General features: G+C 44.1%; 1 protein-coding gene across 1 annotated transcript in view; it reads left to right on the forward strand.

Moving 5' to 3' along the window:
* The first annotated feature begins 3,228 nt into the window (after window positions 1–3,228).
* LOC145347795 (SWI/SNF-related matrix-associated actin-dependent regulator of chromatin subfamily A containing DEAD/H box 1-like) overlaps window positions 3,229–13,592 on the forward strand; it is an 85,415-nt gene continuing 75,051 nt past the window's right edge. Inside the window, exons 1-2 of the mRNA XM_080195625.1 lie at window positions 3,229–3,519; window positions 10,146–10,317. Of these exons, the coding sequence (XP_080051751.1) occupies window positions 3,354–3,519; window positions 10,146–10,317 (338 nt within the window). The 5' untranslated portion in view covers window positions 3,229–3,353. The remainder of the gene's footprint in view (window positions 3,520–10,145; window positions 10,318–13,592) is intronic.

Raw genomic sequence — 13,592 nt, forward strand, 5'->3', positions numbered from 1 at the left:
TCCCTGGCAGAGGTGTCATCTGCCCTCACTAATATTCCCTAATCCCTTACCCCATTGCTGGGGCCTGCTTGCTTGACTCTGGTGCCTCTAGACCCCATTTATGAGCAGCACCTTGTTGAGTTACTGCCCCCTGTGCAGCCCCAGCAATAGCCAATGATCCCAATGGTACTGCTGAGGCCATTGTACTGCCAGCTGTCTGATTGGGCCAGTGGAGTCCTGGCCAAAATATTTATCCCACAAAGGGTGGTTGTAGAGAGCTGTTTTTCAAACTGGAAGCTGTGACCAGCAGTGTGTCTCGGGGATCAGTGCTGGGTCCACTGTTAATTGTCATTTTTATTAATGATTTGACTGAGAGTATAGGAGGCGTGGTTTGTAAGTTTGCAGATGATACTAAGATTGGTGGCATAGTGGACAGTGAAGAAAGTTACCTTCAATTGCAACGGGATCTTGATCAATTGGGCCAGTGGGTTGATGAATGGCAGATGGAGTTTAATTTAGACAAATGCGAGGTGATGTATTTTGGTAGTCACTTAATGTAATGATAATCAGTTAATGGTAGGGTGTTGAGGACAGTTACAGAACAAAGAGATCTAGGGTACATGTTCAAAGCTTCTTGAAAGTGGAGTCAAAAGTGGGACAGAGTGGTGAAGGCGGCATCTGGCATGCTTGATTTCATTGGTTAGAAAATTGAATACAGGAGTTTGGATGTCTTGTTGAAGTTGTTCAAGACATTGGTAAGGCCACACTTGGAATACTGTGTGTGATTCTGGTCACCCTATTATAGAAAGGATATTATTAAACTAGAAACAGTGCAGAAAAGATTTGCTAGGATGCTACTGGGACTTAATGGATTGAGCTATAAGGAGAGGCTGGATAGACTGTGACTTTTTTCTCTGGAGCATAGGAAGCTGAGGGGTGATCTTATAGAGGTCTACAAAATAATGAGGGGCACAGATCAGCTAGATAGTCAATACCTACTCCCAGAGGTAGCAGAGTCTAAAACTGGAGGGCATGGGTTTAAGGTGAGAAGGGAGAAGTTTCCAGAGGGGCAATTGTTTCACAGAGAGGGTGGTGAGTGTCTGGAACAAGCTGCCAGAAGTAGTAGTAAAGGCGGGTACAATTTTGTCTTTTAAAAAGCATTCAGATAGTTACATGGGTGCGATGGGTATAGAGGGATATGGGCCAAATGTGGGCAATTGGGATTAGCTTAGGGGTTTAAAAAAAGAGGCATGGACAAGTTGGGCCAAAGGGCTTGTTTTCATGCTGTAAACGTCTATGATTCTATGACATCACAAGGCAGCTTGTCTGGTCATTATGCTTTTTGTGGGAACTTGCTCTGCTAAAATTGTCTACATTTCTGACATTCCGACAGTGACTTCAGAAAGTACTTCCTTGGCTAATAAGTGCTTTGAGACATCCTGTTGTTAACCGGCACTGTATTAATGTAAGTCTGTTTTCATCCTTCACCTCCTAAACCATTCTCCAAGTCACTCATCTCCTCACTCTCCAAAGTCTGTCCACCATCTGAAAGGCACAAATTAAGAATGTGATGGAATGCTCTCCAGTTGAATTGGAGTGCAGTTCCAACAAGACTCAAAAAGCTCGGCATCATCCAGGAGAAAGCAGCCTGCTTGATTGGCAACCCATCCACCATCTTAAAACATATAAACCCTCCAGCACTGGTGCACCAAGGTAGCAGTGTGTACCATCTACAAGATGCATTGCTTCAATGCTCTCTCAAGAACACCTTCCACTCCCATGAACTCCACCACCTAGCGTAACAAGGGAAGTAGGTGCACAGATACAACACCATCTGTATGTTCCTCTCTGAGCCCCAGACCATCCTGACATGAAAATATATTGGCCGTTCCTTCAATGTTGCTGGGTCTCCTTAATGGAGGAAGGAAGTAGTAGAAAAAAAGCAAATTACTGCAGATGTTGGAATCTGAAACCAAAAGAGAAAATGCTGGAAAATCTCAGCAGGTCTGGCAGCAACTGTAAGGGGAGAAAAGAGCTGACGTTTCACGTCCAAATGACCCTTTATCAAGGAAATGGTAGCATTTTGGGCAGTTCAGAAGAGGTTCACCAGATTGATTCTGGGATGAAAAGGTTGATGTATGAAGAGAGTTTAAATGGTTTGGACTTGCACTCACTGGAGTTTAGAAGAATGACAGGGGATCAGATCAAGATATATAAAATTCTAATAAAATAAATGTAGACCAAATATTTCCTCTAATGGGGTAATCTCAAACAAGAGGTCACAGGTATAGATTGAGAGATGGTAGATTTAAAACTAAGATGAACTACTTCTCGCAGAGGATGGTAAATTTGTGGAACTTGCTTCCCCATAGCATGGTGGATCATTGAATGGTTTCAAGAACGAGATAGATATATTTCTAATAAATAGAGGAATAAGAGGATTTGAGACCCAGGAGAGATCAACCATGATCTTATTGAATGAGAGAGCAGACTCGAATGGCTGAATTTGCTTGGCACTGCTGCCTCACAACGCCATTGACCCAGGTTCGATTCCTGGCTTGGATCACTGTCTGTGCGGGGTCTGCACATTATCCCCATGTCTGCGTGGGTTTCCTCCAAGTGCTCCGGTTTCCTCCCACAGTCCAAAAGACGTGCTGGTTAAGTGCATTGGCCATGCTAAATTCTCCCTCAGTGTACCCAAACAGGCGCTAGAGTGTGACGACTAGGGGGGATTTTTACAGTAACTTCATTGCAGTGTTAATGTAAGCCTGCTTGTGACACTAATAAACTTTAACTCCTGTGTTCCTTCCCTAACAGCACAGCAGGTGTACCTACACCTGAGGGGGTGCAGCAAATCCAGAAGATAGCTCCTTCTGAAGGGGCAATTAGGGATGGGTGACAAATGCTGGTCTATTCAGTGACACGTCAGTGCCGGGCAAAGGGATGGAGCAGGATGCTACATTTAGCTGACCCCTTCCCCTGGGGGTCAGCTGATTCGGGGGGGGCGGAGCCCGCCATCCAGTGACGTAATAGGACACGCCCCCTCCTCCACTCTCATTCATGGAGCTCGCTGATTGGCCCGCTCCTCGTGTTGCCCGCCAATGGGAGCGCGCCTTGCGGATAGGTTGGCGGAGCGGCGTGGTTCGCGGGAAAGTGCTTTAGGATATAGAACTATAATATATCGATACCGGATATGGCGGCGGCTCTCACCGTACAGCGAGTGCGCTGAAGGCGGCGGCGTGATCCCGGGGGCTGTCACACTCCGTCCCCCCCCCTCTCTCTCTCTCTCTCTCCCCGGCGCGAGCCGGCCGCACTAACGGTTCTAACGGCTCCGCGTTCCATCCTGCCCTTTGAACCGGCCGCCCAGTCCCCGGATGAGCTCCTTCAACCTCCACCGCTTCCGATATGAGAAGAAAAGCGCCGCGGGCGGCCCGCTGCTGCAAGGCAACCGGGAGCGGCCCGGCACCGCCACCGGCATCCGCCCGCTACAGCCCGGCTTCCGGGAGGAGGAGGAGGAGGAGGAGGAGGAAAGACCGGCAGGTGAGACAGACAGCCCGCGGGCCACACCACCAAAGCCTCCCATCACCGATCCTCTCCACCGCATAGCACCTTACCCACTGCATCCCAAGCTCCCCGCCCTCCATCTCCCTGTATCCCCCTACCATCTACCCCCTACGGTGTCCCTTGCATCCCCCAAGCTCCTCCTCCCTCCCCTTCCCCTCCCATGCCCCAAGCTCCTCCCTCCCCTCCCCTCCCCCCCCATTCCCCCCCACCCCCACTCCCCCCATTCCCCCCCACCCCCACTCCCCCCTGCCCCCATTCCCCAAGCTCCTCCCTGCCCTTTTCCCCTGCCACCCCCCCCCACTACTTGTATCCTCAAACCTCTCCTGGCCCCCATCCCTCAAACCCCTCCCTATGACACCCCTACCCTGCTGCATCACCAGCAAACCCTCCACCCCCTGGCCTTTCTGCCCCCCAAACCCCTTGCATGGCACACATGAAACCCCTGGGTCCCTGATGTTGTGAGACAATAATGCCAACCACTGTGCTGCCCTGTTGGAGGGTAGTGACATAGTCTTCACTTGCCTGGTTGAGTGTGGCTCCATCACCGTTTGTACAGTTCAACATCGTACTGGACAAAGCGGCCTGCTTGACCAGTATCATCATTTGGCTACGTTCATATGTAAGATGCTACGACAGTAAAACACCAAGGATCCTTTAAAAGCACCTTCAAACCACTGACCTGTACCACCTAGAAGACTTTCTCTTCAAGTTTGTTTTTGGGAGCAAAATCCTGGAACTGAGGATGGCACAGTGGTCAACACGGTTACCTCAGTGCTAAGGGTCCAGGTTCGATTCTTGGCTTGGGTCACTGTCTGTGTGGAGTTTGCACATCCTCCGCATCTCCTTGTGGGTTTCCTCCCACAGTCCAAAGATGTGTGGGTTAGATTGATTTGCTGTGCTAAATTGCCATTTAGTGTCAGGTGGACTAGCAGGGTAAATAAATGGGGTTATGGAGATAGGGCCTGGTGTTCAGTGCAGGCTCGATGGACTGAATGGTCTCCTGCTCTATAGAGATTCTATTCTATGACTCCCTTCCCAGCAGCAATTTTGGTGCTCTTGTTCAGGATGGACTGCAGCAGTTCAAGAAAGCACCTTTTCCACCACCACCTGAACACAAATTAGCCCTGACTGACAAATACCGGCCTTGCCAGTGAAGTCCGCGTTCCAAGGAAGAATTTAAAAGAAATATTCCCATTTCCATCATGTTTGTCCCCATACCCACCTGCCCATGTCCTGTCATGTTATTCACTACTCTGCCCTGTTATCCACTCCAGTCCTGTCACATTGCACCACTCACTCCACCATTATAAAACCCCTGCTTAGGACCTTGGCTGTCTCAAGCTGAAACAAGGAAAAGTTAAATGATGGTCTCTTAACAGCTGTTGACACATTAGCTTTATTATCCAAATTTGAAGAAATCTATGTAATCTGTTCAGCTCTAATCTGAATTTCCTATTTTCTATTGTTGAGATAGATGGTAAAATAGTTTAGCACAGAAGGAGGTCTGATGGGCTGCACCAGCTCTTTCAAACAGCAAATCCAGTTAGTTTTATCTCCTTTTTCTTCCCAGTCCTGAAATTTTTTCTTTCAAAAATTCATCTATTTCTTTTTTGAAGACTGCTGTTGAATTTCTATTCACCACAGCATTGTGAAACACAATGCAAATCCTAACAACTCATTGCATTTAAAATACGTCTTCACAAAACTTAGCTTTCTTTGCTCTAAGGAGAATCACAGTGAATGCAGTCTCCTATGTAACTGTTATTCCTCATCCCTGGAACCATTCTAGTAAATCCTTTTTCTACCTTCTTAAATCCATTTGTGTCTGTACTTGTAATGTGCTGCCTAGAACTGGATGCAATATTCCATTTGCCCAAGCTGGTATGTTGCATATGCTTAACATGCTGCCATTTATACCCTATCTCTATTTTAAAGACGTGGATATGTCAACATTGAACTGGGGTAAACACACTGAGGTCTTACAACACCAGGTGAAAGTCCAACACGTTTATTTATAGTAAATGCCACTAGCTTTTGGAAAGGCTGTTCCTTCGTGAGGTGGGTGGGAGTTCTGATCACAAACAGGGCATACAAAGACATAAAATCATTTTACATGAATAATGATTGGAATGTGAGTCTTTACAGCTAATCAAGTCTTAAAGGTACAGACAATGTAGTGGAGAGAGCATTAAGTACAAGTTAAAAAGATGCGTATTGTTTCCAGACAGGAAAGTTCGTGAGATTTTGCAAGTCCAGGCAGTTTGTGGAGGTTACAGATAGTGGGACAAGAACTCTAAACCCCAGTTGATGCCATCCTCGTGTGTGGATCTTGGCTATTAGCCTCTGCTCAGCAACACTGTGCTGTCTTGTGTCGTGAAGGCCGCCTTGGAGAACACTTACCTGAAGATCAGAGGCTGAATGCCCGTGACCACTGAAGTGTTCCCCAGTAGGAAGAGAACAATCTTGCCTGGTGATTGTCGAGTGGTGTTCATTCATCCGTTGTCGTAGCTTCTGCCTGGCCTCCCCAATGTACCATGCCTCGGGACATCCTTTCCTGCAGCATATCAGGTAGACAACGTTGGTTGAGTTGCAAGAGTATGTACCGTGTACCTGGTGGATAGTGTTCTCACATGAGATGATGGCATCTTGTGTCGGTCTGGCATGTCTTGCAGAGGTTGCTGTGGCAGGGTTGTGTGGTGTTGTGGTCACTGTTCTCCTGAAGGCTGGGTAGTTGGCTGCAGACAATGGTCTGTGTGGTTGTTTGAAGGCAAGGAGTGGGGGTATGGGGATGGCCTTGGCGAGATATTCGTCTTCATCAATGACATGCTGAAGGCTCCGGAGAAGAATGTCGTAACCTGTCCGCCCCGGGGAAGTACTGGACGATGAAGGGTACTCTGTCCACCGTGTCCCATGTTTGTCTTCTGAGGAGGTTGGTGCGGTTTTTGGCTGTGGCATGTCGGAATCATCTATCGATGAGTCGAGCGCCGTATCCTAATCTTATGAGGGCATCTTTCACATCTGGAGGTGTCTGTTGCGATCCTCCTCATCTGAGCAGATCTCTTGTATACGGAGGGCTTCTCTGTAGGGGATGTCTTCTTTAATGTTTTTGGGGTGGAAGCTGGAGAAGTGGAGCATTGTGAGTTCATGCGTGGGCTTGCGGTACAGTGAGGTGCTGAGGTGACCGTCCTTAATGGAGATGCACATGTCCAAGAATGTAACTGATTCCAGAGAGTAGTTCATGGTGAGTCTGATGGTGGGATGGGACTTGTTGACGTCAGTGATTGTTCACCATGAGTCCAGAGGAAGAAAATATTATCGATGTATCTAGCGTATAGCATCAGTTGAAAGTCCTGTGTGGTGAAGAAGTCTTGTTCGAACCTGTACATGAAGATGTTAGCATATTGAGGTGCAAATTTGGTCCCCATGGCTGTTCTGTGTGTCTGGATGAAGATCTGGTTGTTGAAGGTGAAGACTGTGGTCCAGAATGAAGCGGATGAGTTGTAAAATTGCATCTAGAAACTGACAGTTGTCGGCGTTGAGTACTGTGGCTGTTGCAGCAATGTCATTGTCATGGGGGATGCTGGTGTAGAGTGCTGAGATATCCGTTGTGACGAGGAATGCTCCTGGTTCAACTGCTCCATATGTGTTGAGTTTTTATAGGAAGTCTGTAGTGTCGCGACAAAAGCTGGGGGTATTATGGGATTTCAGGATGCCCTCGCTGTAACAGGAGAGGTTCTCCCACAGGGTCCCATTGCCCAATGTGATGGGATGGCCGGGTGTGTTTGCCTTGTATATTTTCGGGATGCAGTGGAGACCTTCAACATGGGGAGTATAGGGGATGAGAGCACAGAGTGCTCTGAAGGTCCGGATCAAAGGTCTTGATCAGAGTGTTGAGTTGACGGGTTTGTTCTTTGGTTGGATCTGCAAATAATCGCAGATTGTAACCCCCATCCCCCCACCCCCACTTCTTGCCTTCAAACAACCACACAACCTCAAACAGACCATTGTCTGCAGCAAACTACCCAGCATTCAGGAGAACAGCGACCACGGCACCACATAACCCTGCCACAGCAACCTCTGCAAGACATGCTGGATCATCGACACTGATGCCATCATCTATCAGGTACATGGTACGTACTCTTGCAACTCGGCCAACATTGTCTACCATATACACTGCAGGAAAGGATGTCCCGAGGCATGTACATCGGGGAGACCGTGCAGACGCTACGACAACAGATGAATGAACACCGCTCGACAGTCATCAGGCAAAACTGTTCTCTTCCTGTTGAGGAACACTTCAGCGGTCACGGGCATTTGGCCTCTGATCTTCGGGTAAGAGTCCACCAAGACGACCTTCACGACACACAACAGCGTAGTTACTGAGCAGAGACTGATAGCCAAGTTCTGCACACATGAGGACGGCCTCAACTGAGATTTTGGGTTCATGTCATACTATCTGTAACCCCCACAAACTGCCTGGACTCGCAAAATCTCACTAACTTTCCTATCTGGAAACAATACACATCTTTTTAACCTGTGCTTAATGCTCTCTCCACTCACATTGTCTGTACTTTTTAAGACTTGATTAGTTGTAAAGACTCTCATTCCAATCATTATTCATGTAAATTAAGTTTGTGTCTTTGTATGCCCTGTTTGTGTTCAGAACTCCCACCCACCTGATGCAGGAACAGCCAGTTTGAAAGCCAGTGGCACTTGCTACAAATAAACCTGTTGGACTTTAACCTAGTGTTGTGAGACCTCTTACTCTATTTATAAAGCGCAGGGTTCCATAAACTAAACTTAAACCTGTTATACCACTGTCCAAGTTTTGTGAACAGACACGCTAGTTCTGTCTGTTCCTGCATTCACTTTAAAATTCCATGATTTAGCTTATTGTCTCTCATTTTGCCTACCAAATGTATCCTTCATACTTCTGAAAAGCAGCATTATGGGATTAAATTGGTCTTTGACTCAGTTGTAAACAAATCTCAAAGGAGAGGTGTGAATCCAAGACTGATTTGCTGTCACCAATTTCAGTTAAACTGACTCAGTCAGTTCAACTGAAATTTCAATTCTTGAAAAATAAAGTGAGAACTCAGTACTCTGGGAGTTAGTAGCTCTGAAATTCAGGCTGTGTCCTTTGATGGGAAATTGTGGAAACAGATATGGGGCCCAAAACAGAACAGGGAACAAGCACAGCTGCATGTGCTGATTCTGAAGGTGAGAGGAAAAATGGGTAAGGCTTAGGAGGAAAAAAAAGGACAAATTGCTGTATAAGTTTTGTTTTCTTTCCTACTACACTGAGAAATATTATAACCTTTTAGGTCATCCTATTTTTATTTGCTTGGAGATATTATTGGATTCTTTATGTAAGTTCCAAGTGTTTCAATCCTCATCAAATACATCCATTGTGCTACCTTTTCCAGCCAGTTTTGGTTATCGGCTCACAGGTTTTATATTTTACTCAGTTTTCTTCCATGTGCAATGCAAGAGCCCCTTGGCTAACAATGTCAGCGTTTCTATTTTTATTGGCGCTTTTCTTTCCGAGTAGTGAAGCGATCACAGTGCGTATAGTAAGCGGATATCACTCTAATTTTACTTTAACAAATGCATGTTTATAAAAAATCCTACTTGCAAGACAAATTTACATCTAAAATCTCCCAACTATTGCTCTGACAATTAGAAGTTAGTAAATTTTGTTTACTTTTTGGGGTTGGGAGGTGGGTGCCAATTTAGAGGGGAGCAGGAAACTAAAATCGGTTTCCTCTCAACCCTAATTTGGGTTATATTTGCGTTCATTGGTATGAGTGAAAGGAGAATCAGTTGATTTGTTTTAAGTCTGCTGTAGAGCCTTTGCTTCCTTAAATAAATAAATGTGTGTATAACTCTGATTCAGACAAATAGAGGAAAATAACAATTTTGCAGGCTACCAGCTAAAATAATTGTTGTTGGGATAGTTTAACTCAGCATGCCTCTCTTTTGGAAATTGGGGGTTAACTTACTCTTCCACACTGGAGAGAAATGGAATGATTAACATTTACTGGTGACACTGTTAAGTTATTCATCACTTTCATTGTTTTGCCAAACCAAAAGATTTTAACGTGATTAGGGGTGATTTATCTTTTTCAAAGTGGCTCTGATGCACAAAGTGGAATAGAGCCAGAAGGCTGAGCAAACAAAGATAGCAAACCAATTCAAACCTTTAATACAAATAAAGTTCAACTGCTTCATTGAAATTTATTAAACTGTTAGCATTGGAGCAAGAATAGAGATAATGGGAATAAAGTGCTACAGTGAGCGTGTGCATCATGTTTCTAATTCTTAAATAGGTCACAGGTCAGTGCATACAATAATGGGCTTCGCAAAGGGCACGCACGTTGCTTCTAAAGTGGGTAAATTTGCCATAGTGTTTAGAGGCGGTTGCAGTTTGAATAAATTAGCGCTGAGAACAGTTAACCATGTAAACAAGTATCAATTTTTAAAACACATTTTGACATATAAAATTTTAGTGAAACGGTGCCTTGATTCATGTGATGATTCAATCTTCACAGTAACTTTCGTAACTATTTTTAGAAACATTGTTTTTAATTTCAATTTTTTAGTGACCATTGTACCGGAGACACCAGAAGGAAAGCAGTCGAACCTTTTATCATATTTTAGCAGAAAAGAAAAGGGAGTCCTTTTTCTCGACTCTGAATCTGAAAATGAAGAACCATGCAAGAACAATGTATCATGTCCAGTAGTGAATGGAAAGCCAAAGGGCTTTCAAAAACTGTAAGTATTTTATACACAAAGTCTAATCACTGATTTTCTCATGTGCCATGTTTACCTCAAATTTATAGCAGTGGTTTATGCTTGATAATTTGCGGTAAAGTTATTTGATATTTCTCTTCCCAACTGTTCTGTCCTGAATAATTTGACCTCTTGCTGAAATATGTTTCACAAGTATCGATAGCTATCTGGTACTTGATGTTTTCAATTAAAGTAAAGTTTATTTATTAGTCACAAATAATGCTTACGTTAACATTGCGGTGAAGTTACTGTGACATTCCTCTAGATGCCACAGTCTGGCACCCGTTCGGGTCAGTGCACCTTCTTATTCAAATGTGAGTCTGACTGCCAGTATTTTCTCTAAGCTGTCGAACAACCCAAAAGTCTTCAGGCAAACTGTGTGTGTGTATTTAAAAGAAATCGCCCACCCCATGCTCCATTTGGAAAAAAACATAGAGGACCATTGCTTGACTGTGTTATCAAGCCAATGAAAAGGAGTGGATATCATTTTCAAACTAATGTTTCCTGTTTTTGTCATATGCATTGTCACTAAATATCACAAAGGAGTTGGGAACCTTGGGTGTTTTCTCTCCTTAGCCCAGCAAATGGGAATTGAAACTTAAACTTTCTGGTTTATTTACTGTCTGGTAAACTTATCAGACTTGTTGGTACTGTGCCTTTTGATTAACTTTTAGTTAGCTGGGCTTTCCTCCTTAAATTGAGACTTTTCAAGCTACCTCCTTGGCTCATCCCCTCATTATTTGCTGCTTGAAGTTTAGTTAATTTTCTACATAGTCATTTCTCTTTGTAAATATAAATGTTCCTCATTTTGGAAAGGCTTGCCTACTCACTCATTCAATCCAAGAATCCAATGATGTTATTAAACTAGAAAGAGTGCAGAAAAGGTTTACTAGGATAGTAGCGGACTTGATGAATTGAATTATAAGGAGAGGCTGAATAGACTGGGACTTTTTTCCCTGGAGCATAGGAGGATGAGCCTTATAGAGGTCTATAAAATAATGAGGGGCGTAGACAAGGTAGATAGTCAATATCTTTTCTCAAAGATAGGGGAGTCTAAAACTAGAGGGCATAGGTTCAAGGGGAGAGATACAAAAGTGTCCAGAGGGGGAACTTTTTTCACACAGGGTGGTGAGTGTCTGGAACAAGCTACAAGAAGTAGTACTAGAGGCAGGTACAATTTTATCTTTTTAAAAGCATTTAGATAGTTACATGGGTACGATGGGTGTAGAAGGATATGGGCCAAATGCGGGCAATTGGGATTAGCATAGGGTTTTAAAAAAAAATAAGGGCACCATGGACAAGTTGGGCTGAAGGGCCTGTTTCCATGCTGTAAACCTCTGACTTCCAAAGAGTAAGAAAAAGTGAAATTAAAAAATGGAGAGTAAGTGAGATAAAGGAAGAGCTGAAGGACCTACATGGAGGAGGGAGACAGAGAGACAGAAGTCAATGAAACTTGGACTATGTAAATATGGATTGGGGCACTGTGACTTTATAATAACATTGTCCATGCTGTGCCAACATCAGCTCATAAATCCAGGAACCTGCAGGACAAGAAACGCTTGCCCTGTTCCAGTGAAATATTTCTCCTACCTACCTGCAAAACATGATGGGAAAAATTCAGAAATCAGTATGATTAATTGGGGTCTCCAGTTCTGTTGACATCGACAAGAAAGAGACATGGACTCATAAAATGATGCATAAAGAGCCATGCCTACTCCTTGAATGTGCCACTTCACTACTGTTTCCCTAAAGATCTAGAATTTCTTTCTCTCAATTTATCCAGTTCCCCTTTGAAAGTTACAATTAAATCTGCTTCCACTGCCCTTGCAGGCAATGCATTTCTGGTCACAACTTCCTTACACCACCTTTTTATTTTAGAAGATGAGCATTTTCTTTCTTGTTTAGTGTTTATTTCAATTTAGTATTTCTGCATTTTAATGTAAGCTGCATCCATATTTCAAATATCAGACACTTTTGCACATTTTCAAGAACTCATTGGACAAAATATTATTGATTAATGGATACTAATGTAGTTTTATCTAATCGCATGTTGTATGATTTATGACATTTCAAACATAATATACTTGAGTATTGCTGAAAGAGACATATTTTGTTGAAGCTTTTCATCTTGCACTCATCAGGAAAAGCCACAAGAATACCAATATAATGAACAAATTTTTCAGAAGAGTACTGATTAGTTGACATGCAGATTCTGGTAGAGGCGTTGCTGTAGAGAATGCACCAGCTGATGGTGGCTGACAGTTAACTCGTAGCTTGAGGTACTTTGTTGAATGCCTTTCGGAAATCCTAGTAGGACACACCAACTGGTTTCCCTCCGTCTACGCTGGTTGGGGTTTTCTCAAAAAACTTCAATAAATTCATCAGTCACGATTTCCTTTCATGGACCCATGATGACTCTGCTTGATTGGATTATGATTTTTCAAATGTGCTGCTATTATGTCTTTAATTGATTCCAATGTTTTTCCAACAATGCAAGCGAGGCTAATAGTTACCTGCTCTTTGCTCGCTTCCTCTCCTATTTTGATTTGGCAGTTTTCCAATCCTCTGGTACTTTTCCAGAAACCTGACTTGGAACTGTATCACTGTTCCGTCACTGTCACTGAGTCAAGATCCTGGATCTCACTCATAACAGCATTGTGGTTGTACTTGCACCAAATAGACTGCAGCGGTTGAAGAATGCAGCTTGCCAGTACCTTCTCAAGGGTAATTAGGCATGGGCAAAGAATGTTGGCCTAGCCAGCGAAGCCCACATACCTTAGACCATAAAACCATAAGACATAAGAGCAGAATTAGGCCACACAGCCCATCGAGTCTGCTCCGCCATTCAATCGTGGCTGATATTTTTCCCATTCCCAATCTCCTGCCGACTCCCCATAATCCTTGATCCCCTTATTAATCAAGAACCTATCTATCTCTGCCTTAAAGTCACTCAATGATCTGGCCTCCGCAGCCTTCTGTGGCAAAGTTCCACAGATTCATCACTCTCTGGCTGAAGAAATTCCGCCTGATCTCTGTTTTAAAGGAGCGTCCCTTTAGCTTGAGGTTATGCCCTGTGGCTCTAGACTTTCCTTCTAGTGAAAACATCCTCTCCACGTCCATTCTATCCAAGTCTTGGAGAATCCTGTAACTTTCGATAAGATCCCCCCTTGTCCTTCTAAACTCCAATGAATACAGACCCAGAGGCCTCAACTGTTCCTCATATGACAAGATTTTCATTTCAGGGATCGGTCTTGTGA

The sequence above is a fragment of the Carcharhinus amblyrhynchos genome, chromosome 1 (genome assembly GCF_965287045.1).
Source record: "Carcharhinus amblyrhynchos chromosome 1, sCarAmb.v2.hapA, whole genome shotgun sequence".
Classification (NCBI taxonomy): Eukaryota; Metazoa; Chordata; class Chondrichthyes; order Carcharhiniformes; family Carcharhinidae; genus Carcharhinus; species Carcharhinus amblyrhynchos.